Source organism: Bombina bombina, chromosome 8, assembly GCF_027579735.1.
Source record: "Bombina bombina isolate aBomBom1 chromosome 8, aBomBom1.pri, whole genome shotgun sequence".
NCBI classification, from domain to species: domain Eukaryota; kingdom Metazoa; phylum Chordata; class Amphibia; order Anura; family Bombinatoridae; genus Bombina; species Bombina bombina.
This window is the reverse complement of record NC_069506.1, coordinates 114,444,155-114,463,732: the sequence shown is the minus strand read 5'-3', so window position 1 is coordinate 114,463,732 and position 19,578 is coordinate 114,444,155. Positions and strand designations below refer to the sequence as shown.

At 38.4% G+C, this 19,578-nt stretch overlaps 1 protein-coding gene across 2 annotated transcripts in view; it reads left to right on the top strand.

Annotated features, from left to right (window-relative positions):
• Positions 1–3,347: 3,347 nt before the first annotated feature.
• Positions 3,348–19,578, top strand: part of CCNL2 (cyclin L2) — a 25,753-nt gene continuing 9,522 nt past the window's right edge. The window contains exons 1-7 of one of the 2 annotated variants that reach the window (XM_053690527.1): positions 3,348–3,641; positions 10,056–10,130; positions 10,518–10,627; positions 11,427–11,547; positions 12,695–12,759; positions 14,400–14,499; positions 17,679–17,783. In XM_053690527.1, coding sequence (XP_053546502.1) covers positions 3,420–3,641; positions 10,056–10,130; positions 10,518–10,627; positions 11,427–11,547; positions 12,695–12,759; positions 14,400–14,499; positions 17,679–17,783 — 798 coding nt within the window. In that variant the 5' untranslated portion in view covers positions 3,348–3,419. The remainder of the gene's footprint in view (positions 3,642–10,055; positions 10,131–10,517; positions 10,628–11,426; positions 11,548–12,694; positions 12,760–14,399; positions 14,500–17,678; positions 17,784–19,578) is intronic. The other variant, XM_053690528.1, reaches the window with a different exon arrangement.

Sequence of the window (19,578 nt, the reverse complement as noted above, 5' to 3'; positions counted from 1 at the left end):
ATAAAGAACATTTGCTAATAGGAGTAAATTAGAAAGTTGCTTAAAATTTCATGCTCTATCTGAATCACGAAAGAAAAAATTTGGGTTCAGTGTCCCTTTAATGTAGCGCTGAAATTCAAATACCCTGCCCTTTGGCCTCCCACTTGAAAAGTAATATTTTTGTTGAACTAACAGTTTTAAATATTTTCCAATCATCTCTCTATAACAAAGGTGCTGTATGACTAGAGGGCTGATTCAAACTGTTAGCTGAACAACAAAAAAACACACACACTCACAGACTGTTTACTGTTTACAGGCTACCCACCAATCAGCAAGCGCTATCCAGGGTTCTAAACCAAAAATGGGCCGGCTTCTATGCTTACATTACTGATTTTTCTAATAAAGATACTAAGAGAAGGAAGAAAAATTGATAAGAGGAGTAAATTAGAAATTTGATTAAAATTGCATGCTCTATCTGAATCATGCAAGAAAAAATTTGGGTTCAGTATCACTTTAATATAGCATATTATTTATCCACCTGGCAAATGTCAACCCCACTCATGCACTGGTCAGTCAGCAGTCACCTAGACCAACAAACTTCTGAGACACTGATCACACTTGCATTCAGTGTGTACATCTGCCAAATTACCTGTTGACAGGTTAACCTAATGCTCCTGCCAACCGACATATTCCACATTACAGTGTGTGTTATGAATATTTGAATTATCATAGCACTGCCATAAAGGAAAGGATCACAATGTTCACACACAGCTTTAAAAGGACAGCTCATGGCATTCACGTAGAGCCTTAAATGCCATAAATGGATGGTTTATGGAACACACAGACTTAGGGGCCGAATTATCAAGTTCCGAATGGAGCTTGATGCCCCTGTCAGGCTCACCATAAACAGCAGTTATGAAGCAGCTGTCTAAAGACCGCTGCTCCATAACTGATCTGCTGCCTCTGAGGCTGTGGTCTTCAAGGACAGCTCATGGCATTCACGCATGGCCTTAAATGACATAAATGGATGGTTTATGGAACACACAGACTTAGAGGCCGAATGATCAAGTTCCGAATGGAGCTTGATGCCCCTGTCAGGCTCACCATAAACAGCAGTTATGAAGCAGCGGTCTAAAGACCGCTGCTCCATAACTGATCTGCTGCCTCTGAGGCTGCAGTCTTCAATACGCCCAATCCTATACGATCGGGCTGATTGACACCCCCTGCTAGCGCAAATCTGCAGGGGGCGGCATTGCACAAGCAGTTCACAAGAACTGCTTGTGCAATGATAAATCCTGACAGCGTATGCTGTCAGCATTTATCAATGTGCGGCGGACATGATACGCTACATTGTATCATGTCCGTCCGCACTTTAGTAAATCGGCCCCTTAGAGATGGCTCAAGGCAATCATAAACAGAGTTATAGAGATTTTATGGCATTCACACAAAGCCATGAGCTGTGCTTTTAGTCTGTGAGTGTGTGTGTGTGTGTTTTTTTGTTGTTGAGCTAACGTTTTGAACGGTTCCCCAATCAGCCCTCTAGTCATACAGCACCTTTGTTTTAGCGAGATGATTGGAAAATATTTCAAACGGTTAGTTCAACAAAAATATTACTTTTCAAGTGGGCGGCCAGATGGTAGCGTATTTGAATTTCAGCGCTACATTAAAAAGTAAGATATAGCGCATCTTCATAACAACTGAAGAGTTAAACTCCTTCTAAAATATCTATATCATTCCAGATTTGGTTGGACCTTAAAGACTGTGCAAGCGTAATGTGATCTGTGCTGTTAAGGCTGTGTGTGCTGTGTTTGTGCACCTGTACCATTAAAACTGTGTGTGTGTGGTGTGAGCTCCCCCTTTAAAGTCTGCGTTTGGGTCTGTCACTTTAATACTGGGTGCCCCTTTAAGGCTGTGTCCATTTGGGTGTGCTTAAAAGCCTGTGTGCCTGTCCCTTAAAGACTGTGCATGGTGTGAGATGTTCCTTTAAGGCTGTGTGCGTTGCGTGCGGATGTATACTGTTATCGCTCCCTTTAAGACTGTGTGCGTGTGGTGTGACTTTACCCACTAAAGGTTGAGTGTGCCTGCCCCTGTAAGACTGTGTGAGCAGGCGGTGAGCTGCCCTTTAAGGCTGCGCTAGGTGTGCATGGTGTGAGCTGTTCCTTTATCACTGTGTGGTTATGGTGCAAGTTGTCCTTTTTAAGGCTGTGCACGTGCCCCTGTCCCTTTAAGATAGAGCGTCCTTTAAGGCGGTGTGCTTTGCATGTGAATGCATACTATCACTCCCTTTAAAACTGTGTGCATTTAACCACTAAAGGTTGTGTGTGCCTGTACCTTAAAGACTGTGTGTGCAGGTGCTGAACTGCCCTTTAAGGTTGCACTGCATGCGCATTACAGTGATCTGTCCCTTTAAGGCTGTGTGCGCAGGTGTCGAGCTGACCTTTAAGGTTGCGCTGCATGAACATTACTGTGATCTTTCCCTTTAAGACTGTGTGCGTGTGGTGCTAGTTGACCCTTTCAAGGCTGTGTGGGGTTTTGTCTGTCCCTTGAAGACTGTGTAACCAGGTGCTATCCTGCCCTTTAAGGCTGTGCTGTGTGAACATTATTTTCTCATCAGTTTGTACAGTTGTTACTGAGACAGCTGCTTTAAGTGTCTGTACAGTAAACAGTTACAAATGTATAAAAACCTGTAGGCTGAGGGTTTGATACATTGTACTCTATGGGGAAAACAGGGACTTTACACCCCAAAATATGGTTCCCCTTTTGTTCCTGGCGACACAAACACTGCAGCATTGTTGGTAGCCCTCATTTGAACCCCCACGCCAATTTTTGTAAGAAAACAATGGGATATAGCTGAGAAAATAATTTAGAACGCAAAACTCAGATTTTACCGGATAGGGATACAGGGATAGAGAGAAATGACTCCTAAGAGGTATATTTATTTTCTTACACATTTTAACACGAGTATATCTATATACAAATATTAAATGTCTGGCTCCTAAATATTCTTACTGGCTCCCAAATTCTAAACAGATTTGTCGACCCTTAGATTACAGATGCACCCAAAAAATAAGGTGGCTACTTCTTCATAAGACGCACCCTATTACTTGAGAGTGAGACAACAAGCAAAAAAAAATGAGACATTACACAAGAAGTTATGAGTCATTGAAGGCGGAAGTGGGGGTAGACCTATTGGAAAAGTCGTTAAGCTACGCACGGGACGCCACCAAAATAGTATCGGTCAAAACATGATGGACAATTGATCGACCCAATAATCAACCAGTATTTGCAAATCTGTGAGGACGCACGTAATAGATAGTAAAACTCTCTAACCAATCAGTAGCGTATACTTGACGTCAGTTCGCCGTAGGCGGTTCATGGGAATTTGTATAGGCTTACGAGGCAGCGCTTTCCTGTAAGCTCGATCCGAGGAAGTAGAGAAGATGGCGGCCGTTTCTACCGCTGTCAAAAACGATGGTGTCCTTATCGGCGACAAGTTATATTCGGGGGTGATGATTACGCTAGATAACTGCTTGATGCCCGAAGAAAAATGCGCTATCACACCTTCTGTTATAGATGGGCTAGATTTAGAAACCGAGACGGACCTGCGCTTTGTGGGGTGCGAGCTCATACAATCAGCTGGCATTTTGCTGCGACTTCCGCAGGTAAGAGCTTGACGGGTCTCCTAGGCGAGGGTGGATGAGTAGGGGAAGTTAGAAGAAAAAATCCGAGCCGAATTATATAGCATATTGGTGTGGTTGCCGGTGTTTGGGCCTAGTTAGACGCATAAAGCCTACTGTAGAGTTTGAGGCGCCAATTAGGCCTTTATCCTTCTGGTCTGCTAGAAATGGCGACAACAAATACACATATAGTGGCTGTTTTATTTGACTGTAAACACTGTCATATCACATTTTATACAGCTATTTATTTTGTGTTACGCCTGCTCATATACTTGTATAATTATTATTCCAGTCGCATACGTTTTAAGTATTGAGTAGCACTACACATTTTTCTAAAAAGTGGGGCAAGTGTTAAAATTAAATAAGATTACATTATTTTTATTTTTTTCGCACAGTTAAGACCTCTATAGTTCTATTAAAGGAACAGGAAACCCCACATTTTTCTTTCATGATTTGGCTAGAACATACAATGAACTTTCCGATTTGCTTCATTATTTTGTTATCCTTTGCTGAAGGAACTACATTGCACTACTGGCAGCTATCTGAATACTTCTAGTTAGCCAATCACAAGAGGCAAATGTGTGCAATCAGCAACTAGCTCCCATTAGTGTAGGATATGTGCGTATTCTTGTTTAACACGGATACCAAGAAAATGAAGCAAATTTAAAAAAAAAAAGTGAATTTAAAACCAAACCCAATTTTTTTCTTTCTTTCACAATTCAGATAGAGCATGCATTTTAAAACTTTATCATTTACTCAGATTATCAATTTTTCTTTCTCTCTATATTGTTGTTTTTAAAATGTAATGTAAAGGTTAAAGTGAATGTAAAGTCACCTCTAGTGCTTAACACAATATTGTGAAGCAATTCAAATAAGGGGGACTTTAATTAATCGATGTTCCCAATTTTATTATTAAATAGTAAATGTTACCTTCTTAACTCCGTTTTTGTGCTGCACTTCCTCCGCCCGCCATATTGTCCCTTATTATTGCAATGATTGACAGCTACTCTTGCTAATCCGCTTTTCCCCCCTGGGGCGTTCAACCCCTTTTCAGATACGTCATGGGCCTCTTCAACGCATGCGTTAGAAAATTGTATCCACCTTCAGATGCAATGCGCGTTCACGGGACACGCAATTTAACGTTCTCAACAATCTCTGCAATTCAATTGGTCAGTGGGCACACACCTTGTAAATAAACTGACAAATTTTCTATCATATGCTCAGTTGTCCTCTCAAACGACTATCAGCTGCTGCATAGTGCTCTGAGATGCAGTCTACGACCGCACCGTTGTTCGAATAATGTAGATACTTATCCTAGACCGGCGCGCTATATGCTAAAACTCAGGAATCCTGACAAGGCTAGAGGAAAAAAAATGCATGTAAGGGATTATAATGTTTGGTTGCTCCGGACTTGTAATGACTTAATTCGATTAAAGCCTATTCTCAGTTCTAAATTCTGTGGTGCTTTGGCAGCATATGCACATGCACCACAGATGGGACAGATCATTTAGCAAACACAAACTTCTTCCATTGTGAAGCTTTATAGCGGAGATGGAAACATTATAAACTAAACACTATAGCAGAGGTTCTGCTGCTCTCGACAATATAATAGTACTCAATGAATGTAGTAATTCATTCATTGAATACTATTTGTTATTTACAATATTGCAGAGTTTGACGCCTGCGCAGTTTAAAATACATTCGTGAACGCGCTTTACCAGGAGAACAAGGAAGTTGGTTTGGGGAGGAGTCAGCAGTGAAAAGGTAGAAATTTTAATTATATATATATATATATATATATATATATATATATATATATGCATACAGAAGAGAGAAGCGCTCTAACAGAAACGAACAGCTCATCAGCTAGTTCTCTGGCGATTTACCACCTGGAGCAGCCTCTTTTAGACCAGTGTGCCTTTCACATTGGAAAACTATCCTGAAGCATATCAGTCTGATCCCGCCAGTTAAGGTCAGTCCAGCCCCGAAATACCAGGCAATTCTCCTTTGAACAAGGAACATGACAACCCCAGACGATCGTTTCGGCCTATTGGGCCTCATCGGTGAGGTGCAGCCACATTCCTCTAAGCAAGCACTGGCCAAGGAGACCATATCTGGTTGCCCCTAACACCCATAGGGAGACTTCCCCAGGGTCATAATTAATTTGCATACAGAAGAGAGAAGCGCTCTAACAGGAACGAACAGCAGCTCAGGATAGTTTTCCAATGTGAAAGGCACACTGGTCTAAAAGAGGCTGCTCCAGGTGGTAAATCGCCAGAGAACTAGCTGATGAGCTGTTGTTCGTTCCTGTTAGAGCGCTTCTCTCTTCTGTATGCAAATTAATTATGACCCTGCGGAATTCTCCCTATGGGTGTTAGGGGTAACCAGATATGGTCTCCTTGGCCAGTGCTTGCTTAGAGGAATGTGGCTGCACCTCACCGATGAGGCCCAATAGGCTGAAACAATCGTCTGGGGTTGTCATGTTCCTTGTTCAAAGGAGAATTGCTTGGTATTTCGGGGCTGGACTGACCTTAACTGGCGGGATCAGACTGATATGCTTCAGGATAGTTTTCCAATGTGAAAGGCACACTGGTCTAAAAGAGGCTGCTCCAGGTGGTAAATCGCCAGAGAACTAGCTGATGAGCTGTTGTTCGTTCCTGTTAGAGCGCTTCTCTCTTCTGTATGCATATATATATTTTAATAACAAAGGATATAATATTTAAAAAAAAAAAAATAGAAACTACATTAAGGTATTAAGAAATGCATTGTGGTCGTCAGTAAGTGTTAAATTTACATTCACTTTAAGGGGCCGGCCCATATTCGGTTCAGCACCTTGGATAGCACTTGCTGATTGGTGACTACATTTAGCCACCAATCAGCAGGCGTTACCCAGATGCTGATTAAAAAAATAGGCCGGCTGACTCCTAAGCTTACTGCTTTTCAAATACAGATTCCAAGAGAACGAATAAAAATTAATAGGAGTAAATTGGAAAGTTGCCTAAAATGGCATGCTCTATCTGAATCATGAAAAAATTGAGTTTCATATCCCTTTTAAGTGTCTTCAAATTACACACTCTGGATCTTGTAAGTTTAATTTTGACTATACTATTTCTTTAAATTTCTTTTGTAATATTTGTATCCTTTAAGAGCCTAAGGTAGGCTCAGGAGCAGGCACATCTGGAAGACTATATGGTAAGAGTTTTTTACAACAATGCTTTTTAACAATATGGCACTTTGTGCAAACCATGCTGGGTGTAATACTGTTAGTGTTGTTGCAGTTGTTAGTACTCAAGACGTGGGTTCGCCCATGCCTATCTAGGTATGCACTTTAACAAAGGATAGATACCTAAAGAGCAAATAGATTTGGAAATATAAGAAAACTTGAGTTTTAAAATTGTAGGTTTTTAATTTTTATGGCCCTTTCATTTTTGCCAGCTACCTTTTGGCACCGATTTATTAAAAAACAAAAAGCCATGACCCATCTTGTGTAGTTGATATTTATCAGATAACCTTGTCAATAGCCGTCATGCAGAAAAAAGTTATTTTTCTTAGCACACTGAGTTCTAATGAGAAAGCAAATGTGGTACAGCCTGTTTGTGTGTATTTTTTTTAAAACTATGCCAAAAAATATTTTTTATACTGTTGCTGTGTAGTCAAAGCAAATGCATAAGAGAGCTAACAGAATGACATCAGTGGGCGGATACTAGTGTAATGTGACCTCAACCTGCTGTTCTTTTGTTGCTGACTCTTTCTGAGAACTTGACATAACCTGTTCAGCAGGAACATTAGTCATGTTTTTTTTTTATCAATGCAACAATTTGCACACAGCGTAATTTTTATTTACATGTTTTCCAATCTTACAAACGGAATGAGCATCATATTTAAAGTTTCTGGTTGCATTGTGAAGTGTGGTGAAACCTTATATTGTGCCTTGTGCCGGAAATAATTTATCAACATAATTATATAAAACTGTAAGCCATGAAGTTTTTTGTTTTCATTATTGAAAATACATGTGTAACCATTAACTATTCTGATACTTTGTTGTTAGAATAATTTATGGCCCTTTTTTCATGTTTACAAGCATACATTTGACACAAACTCCAGGATCTTTTTAATGGGTGCACCACCTGACTGATATTACTGAGCACCTGGGTAAAATTTTAGCCGATGTGAAGACAGAATTAGTTGATATTACACCCCCCACCCCCAAAAAAAGTATTACATAAATTATCATTAAATAAATTCATATTGAATTATGCAATTATTTTATGCTTTAGATAGCAGAAAATGTTATATTAGAAAGTATTACATTGCCCCCACCTGGCTACTTTATTATACAATCCGGCTGGCAAAATGTTCTTATGCTTTTGTTTTCTGTTTATGCAGTGTTCTGTTCTCCACAGAAAAATGTAGGTTATCAGGTATTTATAAAGCTCCAGCAGATTACGCAGCACAATACAAGTGATAATAAAACATTACAGGGATGCATTACATACACAAATAACAAGTACAGTAGGGTACAATACAGTTTGTAGGAGCAATAATTGATATAAAGAAGTAGAGGAATACATTATGAAGTAGCCGGGTTGGGGGCAGTGTAATCCATTTTTTTTCTAATATTAAATCATTTTCTGCTATCCTAAGCACAATTTAATTGACAAATTCAACAATCGTATTTAATGTTTGTGTAAAAAAAAATTGAACATTTTTAATTTTAGCTAAAATTTTGGCCGGGTGGTGCACCTGCTCACAAGGTCTTGGTGAGAACACTGCATGTAAACTTTTAAAGTTAAAATTTGTGAATATGTTTAGTATTTTAAAACAGTTCAACCACCATTATCACTTTCTAGCATTCCTGTGTATAATTGCTATTGCAGAAACAAAATATCAGTGGTTGCCTATAAAAGTCTTGAAATACTTTGTTGCTTTTTCAGGCACACTAGTGTTCAGTAACTGCCAAACTTAGACACATTGGTGGTCCACTACATAGGAAGTTTCAGAAAGCTAAACTGTCATGTCCCATAGCAATTCAAGTCAGTGTTACCTTCACATCACAGTACATTTCTAAGCCACTTATCATTTGAAGATAATACGTTGTAGAGATAGTGTACAATTCAGTTTGTAGTGGGGCTAGGTACAAACACTGTTTTGTAGGCTAATCCACAGCTTCAGTTTGTCTCTCCCACCGGCTTCGTCTAGCAAAGGGCTCTCCCAGCCCCCCCACAAATACAAGAAGGAATAGCGTCCAACGGTTGATGTGTGACAAATCAGGATAGAAAAGAATTCAGTTTAAAACAGCTGTGATGTCTGTGTGCTGTGCCCTTTATGGATTTTACATTTTTGTCATAATAAATGGATGTTTTAAACTAAATTCTTTTCCATCTTGATTTGTCACACATCAAGTATTGAATGCTGTTCCTTCTTGTATTTGGTATAATTGCTATTGGAACTGTAATTCCAATAAAACTATAAAAAAAAAAAAGAACCTGAAAATGTAATTTTAAATACATTGGGTGGCTGGTTGAAAGAAGTGTATTTAAAGGTACATGAAACCCCAAAAATGGATGTCATTTGTTTGCCTATAATGGCCCTTAAAGGCTGGAAGTTCAATTGGCAAATTACCTATTTCAGAAACAAAACTATATTTACACCCCCACTTGGAGGTTGTAACAATGTTATATCCTGTTTATGGACCTTTTATACAGAGCATACAAACATCTGCATATTTTCAGTATAGGTAGTTTTCAAGCAACAGCAGCAATTTTAAATAACTAAAGTGAATGTAAAGTTTGCAGAATGAGTGCCTGGTTTTTAAAAATCCTATTAAAAACCGGGGCACTTTCATTCGTCAAACTTTACATTTCACTGGTTTTGTTAAAATACTTACCTTTTCTTCTTGAAAGCCGCTCTATCGCTTCTCCAGCACGTCGTAAGCCGCCTCCATAAGTCAGCAATGACTATTCCGGTGTCCTCCAATCACGGCTTCCCCCCGGGGGAATCATTGCCTAAAGCAATGCCGTGGTTGGCGGAAGGCCAGGGATCGTCATGGGTGGGGGAAGCGCTGGAGCGGCTTTCACGAAGAAAAGGTACGTAGTTTAACAAAACCAGTAAAGTTTAATGAATGAAAGGGCCCCTGTTTTTAATAGGATTATTTAAAACTGGGCACTGGTTCCTCAAAAAACTAGATAATTGTAAACACTACTCTAGCAGCTAAAATGTTGTATTGGGAACACGTTAAAGGAAAATAAAGTTTACCTCACAATATCCCTTTAACTACCATTTCTCTCTTTTCACAGTCAGGTTCCGTATGTTTTACTGACTTGTGTGTTTTTAGATATTAATGTATAGATAACATTTGTTTTAATTCTGTTATATTTTGTGTGCATACTTTTTCTACAGGTGGCTATGGCAACAGGACAGGTTTTATTTCAGCGATTCTTCTACGCAAAGTCATTTGTAAAGCATTCTATGGAGGTAAGACTTGTCCATCTTTTGTGAATAAATCATGGATGTCATGCTTTGCATCTGTAGGCTAGACCTAAAGGGAGCTGAACAAAACGTTCAGGTTTTTGTCTCGTCTTTAAAACCAGCAGTACATATAATAAAAAAATTATTAAATACTGTGTGCTTTTGAGACATGTAAGCCTATTTAATATGGCCTGTACGCATTAAATGACCCATAAAGAAGATAGTTACACATTTTCAGCTTTTATCTGATGTGTTTTGGGACTTTTTATTTTAACATTTAGCATTTGATAATTGGTATATATCATTAGTGTTTGTATTTTCAGTCACCAAGCTGCACACTTATGAGAAGTGCAGGATTGACTACAAATTCCAAAATGGATTTGTTCATTTCAGCATGTTTCAATGGCCTGTGTCCATCTGGCATCCAAGATTGAAGAGGCACCAAGGCGAATAAGAGATGTGATCAATGTGTTTCATCATCTTCGACAGTTAAGAGAGAAAAGGTAGGTTAAAAGTGTGGTTTTTTTTTTTTTTTTGCCAGAATACCCCCTCCCCTGCTGTTTCATGATATCATCACTGACGTACTCGGGAATTAAAGGGCCATTATAGTAAAATAAGTGCTCTGATCCATCAGCGTGTAATAACTTTCGACCCTGTGTGTTAAAGTGATTGTAAATTTTAACGTATTAAGGCCCAGTATCTAAGAATAATCTTAAACGTGTGCACTTTAATTCATTAAAATTTCGAAACTCTTCTTTTTAAAAAAAAATATTTACCATAGAGTATTGGAAATCTTTGCATGCTCCACCTGGCATCCAGTTCGTGGGACATGCAACGATTGGAGGAAGCTAGATTCGTCACCTATCTGCTAAAGAAAGTAGGAGATGGGGCAGAAGAATGGCTGTTAGTTTACCATCACTCAATTGTAACTATTTACAACAATGAAGCGTCTTTCAAACTTTTAATGAATTAAGTGCCCCTGGTTTTATGATTGTTTTAGGATACTGGCAGGATTTCATTAAAATTTACAATCACTTTAAACACAGCTCTGTACTAATCTGCAGCGCTACTCACATGACTCGCGCAACTAGGGGTGCTTATTGGATCAGCAGCGTTGATAGTTTTAAAATTACATACACTAACGGATTAAAGCATGTCACTTTTTGACTATAAAGGCCCTTTAACTCCTTGATTACCATGAGTTTTGGGCAACCGATTGTGTGGTGTGTTTTTTTTTTTTTTTTTTTTTTTTTTTTTTTTGTTTATTACTCTTCTAATTTTTTTTTTTATTTTTTTTTTCAGGAAGCCTGCACCTTTGATATTGGATCATGATTATGTTAATTTAAAAAACCAGGTCATAAAAGCTGAAAGAAGGGTATTGAAAGAATTGGGCTTTTGTGTGCATGTGAAACATCCTCATAAGGTGAGTTTGTTTTTTTACCATAGCAAATTTTCTTTGATACACATCTGGGTTCTCTAGCATTTTAGATTAGGACCACATTTTTATAAATATCTTAATTAGATGGGACAAAAAAACCTAAATTTTCCATTTGGATCCCATTATTCTTGTGTAATTTCTTAAAGAAACAATTTAGCCAAAAAAATTTTTAAAATTTGGGCATTATCCAAAATGTTGCCAACTATGAATATTATGTAGTTTTAATTAAAACTAATGCTTGTGAAAAAGGGCAGGATTTTAATAACTGAATTGTTGCTTTGTGTTTTAAGGGACAACACCCATATGATAAATCACTTGAAAGTGATGCAGCATAAGTGATAAAACCCGAGAAGAAAATATCACCTGAACATCCTATATATAAAGATATTTTGCTGCAAATTGTATTAATCTCACAAGAGTAAGTGCTCTGTGAAGTTATCCTTCACCTACTGTCCAGCTGCAGGTTGGGGGGAAAGGGCAGCCGATCAGCAGTGCTGAGGTCATGCTTTGCTTTGTGATATCATGAGATTTTACTAAAATCTTATATTTCATAGTAAACTTCCTTAACCTGAGGGAAATAACATATGCCAGATCCACACTCCCTTGCAAGTCTTAGGACTAGCATCCTGATTGGCTGCTTAAAGTGGGAGGTGTCTACTGAGGAAATTTTGAGGTACAATATATATTTTTACATAGATGTCCAGGTGATATTTTCTAGTAAGCTTTTTACAGCTCTGCCTCATGACTTTCAGGTGCTTCAAGGTTTGGGTATCATGTCCCTTTAAAGGACCAGTAAATATAGTATATTTGCGTAGTCCACAAATGCAATAGCACTTAGTCTGGACTTCAAATAAGTGGTAGATTTAGTTTTGACATGTTGGTTATGTATCTTTCCCTGTATCATGTGACAGCCATCAGCCAATCACAAATGCATATATGTATATTCTGTGAATTCTTGCACATGCTCAGTGGGATCTGGTGATTCAGTGTAAATATAAATACTGCACATTTTTGTTAATGGAAGTAAATTGGAAAGTTGATTAAAATTGCATGCTCTGAATCGTGAGTTTAATTTTGACTTGTGTCCCTTTAACAGGTATTTGATGGTATTAACTTGTTGACTCAATTTTAGATTATCGTAATGTACCTCCAGGTGCTAGAATGTGAACGTAACAAACATCTGGTCCAGACATCATGGTAAGTTGTCCTAGTATTTATTTAAATGGTGCTTGTAAAAATAACTTCTTGAAACAAGTAGTGTAAGTTATTGATGAACAAACTGACAGTTCCTTTAACACAACAGGAAACAATTGTAGTTTTTTCCTAATGTTTGTTCACTGTAGATCTGAGTTCCAATCACTGATGGGGAAATGCTGCATGAGAATCGCTTTAGCTTTCCCTTTTTTGGACTGAAGAGCACAGTTTTTGACTACAACTGCCTTAATATGGGAAAGATTTGAAGTGTTACCCTACCCTTTAAAATTTGCTACAGTTGCAAAGTCTTGTGGCAGAGCAAGTTAAAGTATTCAAACTTCATTTGTATATGTTCCCTACAGAATGTGGTCAAGCTGTTGACTTTGAAAACAACCTTTTATATAGATGTAGTAGTTTTCTCTGACCATTATATAAACCAACCAACCAATAAATGTATTTCACACAAGACCACCATTTATATTGTGATAAACATGTTGCCTCGTTGTTGCAAATCTATGAAACTGTTACTGAAAAGCCACAGGAGCCAGGGAGCAGTGCTTTTTTATTATTTTATAAATTGAATATGTGGGCTTGTCTCCCTGGCTCCTTTGTTTTGTTTTCTTGCTGTAAACAAGTGAGGATATGAATAACTGGTAATTTTGTTCTAACTAAACTGTCTGGTACTTTTTAATTGTTGGATGGAGAACCTTTTTTAACTTTTGTTTTCTGTACTCTTTTAATCAAAGGCTAGCCTCTGAGGGTAAGTGACTAAGACTTCTCCTCTGCTGTCCAAGCGCTTTGGTGCAGGGATAGCTGCCGTCTTCAGTCAATCCCAAGCAGGTTTCCAGAAAGAAGGCTGCCTCTGGTCAGGTGGTATACGTACTGTGGAGTGCCTGGGTCAATGCTCCTTGTCCTTTCATTTATTCATTGTCTATTGTGAATTTAAAGGTAGTTAAAGGTAGTGTTAAATTTACTGTACAGAATGTTATACACAGTATTTCTTAAAAATGTGCTGCTTTTTGTACTTTTAGATGTATATATTTACTACAAAAAGTTAGATATCAAAATGTTCTTACAATGATTTCATTTTTTAATAGTGATGTTTTATAATGTAAAAGTAGTAAGTTTAACAAATTTGTATTTAATTAAACAATTTAGTGTTAAATGTTTGGTCACATAATTATTGCTAAATATTTTTCATCTAATATTGTAAGTAGTATAATTTTTAAAGGAAATGTGAATCATACAAATTGCTTTCCAAGAAAGAAGATTTGTAAGTACAAGGTGAATGTTCATAGAGAATCATACAGTTTTTATAAACGTGTCTGATTATTCAGCAGTCATGAAGAGTTTCAAATTAGCTACTAAAATGTATGTTCTTGGTAGAAGAAGCTCTCTTCTGGATATTATGGTGGTCACTCATCAAATGAAAGCTTAAATTCCCATTGGAAGATTCTAATATACTTTAAGGAAGTTAAAGTACAGAAATATAAAAGTTAAACATAGGCTCTCCATCCTAACAGACAGTTTATTCACCACCAATTTTAAAGCTGGGCCATAATCCATTTATTTTCTAGCATGATCCGAACAGATCACGTAACGTTAGATTGTAGTTCCATGCAACCATATTGTTTGAATTTTAGGAATTACATGAATGACAGTCTGCGCACAGATGTCTTTGTGAGGTTCAATCCAGAAACAATTGCATGTGCCTGTATCTACCTAGCTGCCAGAATATTAGAGGTCAGTATATCTCACGTCCAGTGTGTGTGTATATGTGTGTGAGAATATATATGTATATATATATATTGAAGAAAAAACTGGCTGACACTCAAATGGTTAGAGCAAATCCAAAAGCTTTACTTATCAGATCAGGGCAGCAGTACAACAGAGCTTTTTAATGCTGAGTGTCATAATCCCAACCTCGTCCACAGGTTGATGCATATATTGAAGAAAAAACGGGCAGACACTCAAATGTTTAGAGCAATTCCAATTTTTTTGTAAAGCAGAGTGTGTGTATATATGCGTGTGTCTGTGTATATCAAAATAACAAGAGTATTGCTTTGAGCAATGATACTTTTTTATTGGACTAACTATACATTTATAGGATGACAAGCTATCGGAAGAATGTCTTCCTTTTTCAAGTCTGAAGCAATACTGACCAATTTGTTGGATTTTACAGATTATATCTTAAAACACAGGCTAAAAAGACAGAAGGTGGTAGGTCTGAATGCAGGTTTGGTCAGTATTGCTTCAGACTTGAAAAAGGAAGACATTCTTCTGAAAGCTTGTCATCTTATAAATGTGTAGTTAGTCCAATAAAAAAGTATCATTGCTCAATGCAATACGTTTGTTATACTCCAATCAACGTGTGTGTGGGGATATGTGTGTGTGTAATATATGTGTATGTGTATATGTATGTGTGTGTATATATGTGTATATATATATATATATATATTCTTATCTGAAATGCAAGTAAGCCCAGCGTGGTGCTCCTCAAAGTAGTATATATGTTGCAAAGTGGGAAAAAGCACTCGTTCGGATTTACCAAAAAACATACATTTATTGTATTAACATTTTTGGTATACAGTATGTACTGTATCTGAGGACAGGGGCAACCCTGAAAACGTTAATACAATAAATGTATTTTCTTTGGTAAATCCGGAAATATATATCTCGTGTGTGTTTGTGTATATGTATGTGTATATATATATGTGTGTGTGTGTGTGTGTGTATGTATATATATATATATATATATATATATATCGTATGTGTATATATATATGTGTGTGTGTATATACAGGGAGTGCAGAATTATTAGGCAAATGAGTATTTTGAACACATCATCCTCTTTATGCATGTTGTCTTACTCCAAGCTATATAGGCTCAAAAGCCTACTACCAATTAAGCATATTAGGTAATGTGCATCTCTGTAATGAGAAGGGGTGTGGTCTAATGACATCAGCACCCTATATCAGGTGTGCATAATTATTAGGCAACTTCCTTTCCTTTGGCAAAATGGGTCAAAAGAAGGACTTGACAGGCTCAGAAAAGTCAAAAATAGTGGGATATCTTGCAGAGGGATGCAGCACTCTTAAAATTGCAAAGCTTCTGAAGCGTGATCATCGAACAATCAAGCGTTTAATTCAAAATAGTCAACAGGGTCGCAAGAAGCGTGTGGAAAAACCAAGGTGCAAAATAACTGCCCATGAACTGAGAAAAGTCAAGCGTGCATCTGCCAAGATGCCACTTGCCACCAGTTTGGCCATATTTCAGAGCTGCAACATCACTGGAGTGCCCAAAAGCACAAGGTGTGCAATACTCAGAGACATGGCCAAGGTAAGAAAGGCTGAAAGACGACCACCACTGAACAAGACACACAAGCTGAAACGTCAAGACTGGGCCAAGAAATATCTCAAGACTGATTTTTCTAAGGTTTTATGGACTGATGAAATGAGAGTGAGTTGATGGGCCAGATGGATGGGCCCGTGGCTGGATTGGTAAAGGGCAGAGAGCTCCAGTCCGACTCAGACGCCAGCAAGGTGGAGGTGGAGTACTGGTTTGGGCTGGTATCATCAAAGATGAGCTTGTTGGGGCCTTTTCGGGTTGAGGATGGAGTCAAGCTCAACTCCCAGTCCTACTGCCAGTTTCTGGAAGACACCTTCTTCAAGCAGTGGTACAGGAAGAAGTCTGCATCCTTCAAGAAAAACATGATTTTCATGCAGGACAATGCTCCATCACACGTGTCCAAGTACTCCACAGCGTGGCTGGCAAGAAAGGGTATAAAAGAAGAAAATCTAATGACATGGCCTCCTTGTTCACCTGATCTGAACCCCATTGAGAACCTGTGGTCCATCATCAAATGTGAGATTTACAAGGAGGGAAAACAGTACACCTCTCTGAACAGTGTCTGGGAGGCTGTGTTTGCTGTTGCACGCAATGTTGATGGTGAACAGATCAAAACACTGACAGAATCCATGGATGGCAGGCTTTTGAGTGTCCTTGCAAAGAAAGGTGGCTATATTGGTCACTGATTTGGTTTTGTTTTTGAATGTCAGAAATGTATATTTGTGAATGTTGAGATGTTATATTGGTTTCACTGGTAAAAATAAATAATTGAAATGGGTATATATTTGTTTTTTGTTAAGTTGCCTACTAATTATGCACAGTAATAGTCACCTGCACACACAGATATCCCCCTAAAATAGCTATAACTAAAAACAAACTAAAAACTACTTCCAAAACTATTCAGCTTTGATATTAATGAGTTTTTTGGGTTCATTGAGAACATGGTTGTTCAATAATAAAATTAATCCTCAAAAATACAACTATCCTAATAATTCTGCACTCCCTGTATATATGTATGTATGTGTGTGTGTGTATATATATATATATATATATATATATATATATATATATATATATATATATATATATATATTTATATATTTATTTTACAAAAGAAATAACAGAACCCTTATTAATCCAGCAGCAGACTATTTAACAGCAATATAAACTTTTACCTAGTTGTCATGAATAAACACACTTGCAAGTGTGTTTATTCATGACAACTGGGTAAAAGTTTATATTGCTGTTAAATAGTCTGCTGCTGGATTAATAAGGGTTCTATTTCTTTTGTAAAATAAAATCTTAAATTAACCCTTACCGTGCACTACATAGTAAGTGTATCCCGATTAGGGAACACTATTATTATTCTATGTATTAGACTTTCAAGATTTATTATACTAGGAGTGCTGGTACATTGTAATTGAGATGTATATATGTGTGTGTATATATGTGTGTGTGTATGTATGTATATATATATATATGTATATATGTGTGTATATTGTATGTATATATCTCCTTTTCTTGGATTCATTGTGGCTTTCTCACTAGTTGGCTTTACTTGTTTTTTCCTTTAGATATCCTTACCAAATCGTCCTCACTGGTTTCTTCTTTTTGGAGCATCCGAAGAAGATATCAAAGAAATCTGCTATCAAATTTTAAGGCTTTACATTCGCAAAAAGGTGCATATTGTAAATTACACAATCTGTAACCAAATGCTTGGGTTTTTTAACCCCTTAACGACATATGACATATAGGGTACGTCCTACAAAAAATGGTCGTTAACGACCAAGGACGTACCCTGTACGTCGCCAGGGTTTAAAGCGGTGGAAACGATCCTGATCGCTTCCAGACGCTTTCAGGGTATTGCAGCGATGCCTCGATATTGAGGCATCGTGCAATACCCTTTACTAACCATCCGATGCAGAAAGAGCCACTCTGTGGCCCTCTCTGCATCAGGCAACGATGGTGCCGATCGTTGGTGGGTGGGCGGCCATCGTTGAAGGTTATCCGGCAGAGGGGGGCACCAGCAGCGCTACACTATGGGACAAAGTTTAAAGGAGCGGAGTGGGGAAAATTTTATCTAAGGGATCTGGGAGGTGGTGGGGGTAGGTTGAGGGAGGGGCAGTTACACTACAGAAAAATTGGTTTTTTTTTTTTTTAAAAAAAAAAAAAGCTACTTATATGGCAAGCTGGGTACTGGTAAATAGGTATAGGGGGAGGGTTAGAGAGCTGGTTGGGAGCTAAAGTGGGGGGGGGGGGGAGATCCCACAAGGCAGAATTTAGATTTAAAAATAAATTTTAAAAGCCTTATTTTAGTACTGGCAGATTTTCTGCCAGTACTTAAGATGGCGGAGACAATTGTGTGGTGGGGGAGGGAAGAGAGCTGTTTGGGTGGGATGTGTCAGGTGGGAGGCTGATCTCTACACTAAAGCTAAAATTAACCCTACAAGCTCCCTTATTAACCCCTTCACTGCTGGGCATAATACACGTGGTGCGCAACAGCATTTAGCGGCCTTCTAATTACCAAAAAGCAACGCCAAAGCCATATATGTCTATCTCTGAACAAAGGGGATCCCATTTACAGCCATTTGTGCCATAATTGCACAAGCTGTTAGTAAACAGTAAATAGCTTATAATTGGTAACTTATAAGATATGATGAAAATGTTATCTTTAGAAAGTCCATTCAATGGCGAGAAAAACGGTATATGTGTGGGTACAGTAAATGAGTAAAAGGAAAATTACTGCTTAACACAAACAACGCAGAAATGTAAAAATAGCCCTGGTCCCAAACAGTCAGAAAATTTAAAGTGCTCTGGTCACTAAGGGGTTAAACTATTGATACAGTTTTGCATTGTTTTGTATTTTTAAACGATACATTTGAGTGTTAAATACTGTAGAATTGCATTATCAACAAATGCATTAACTTACAATTTCAAATGAGTAGATTCCCCCCATCCCCAACAAAATTCAAGGTTTTCTTTAACCCCTTAACGACACATGTCGTACAGGGTACGTCGCACACAACCTGGTCTTTAAAGACCAGCGACGTACCCTGTACGACATCAGGGTTTAAAGCGGCTGGAAGCGATCCTGATCGCTTCCAGCCGCTTTCAAGGTATTGCTGTGATGCCTCAACATTGAGGCATCACTGCAATACCTTTTTTCCCAAACCGATGCAGAGAGAGCCACTCTGTGGCCCTCTCTGCACCGGTTGCGATGGGCCCGATCGTTGGTGGGTGGGAGCAGCTTCAGGGAGGCGGGTGGGCGGCCCATCGCTACCCGGCATCCGGTTCCTGAATGTGCAATGTGCACGCCGGGTGCCGGGAGCGTGCGGGGGCCTGCAGGGAGCGCGCGCGCATATGTGCGCGCGATCGCGTAACAGCCACTGCCACCAATGAATTTATGAATGGGAGAGAGGGAGAGGGAGGGGGGAGAGAGGGAGGGGGGGAAATAATTTTCAAAAGGATCTGGGA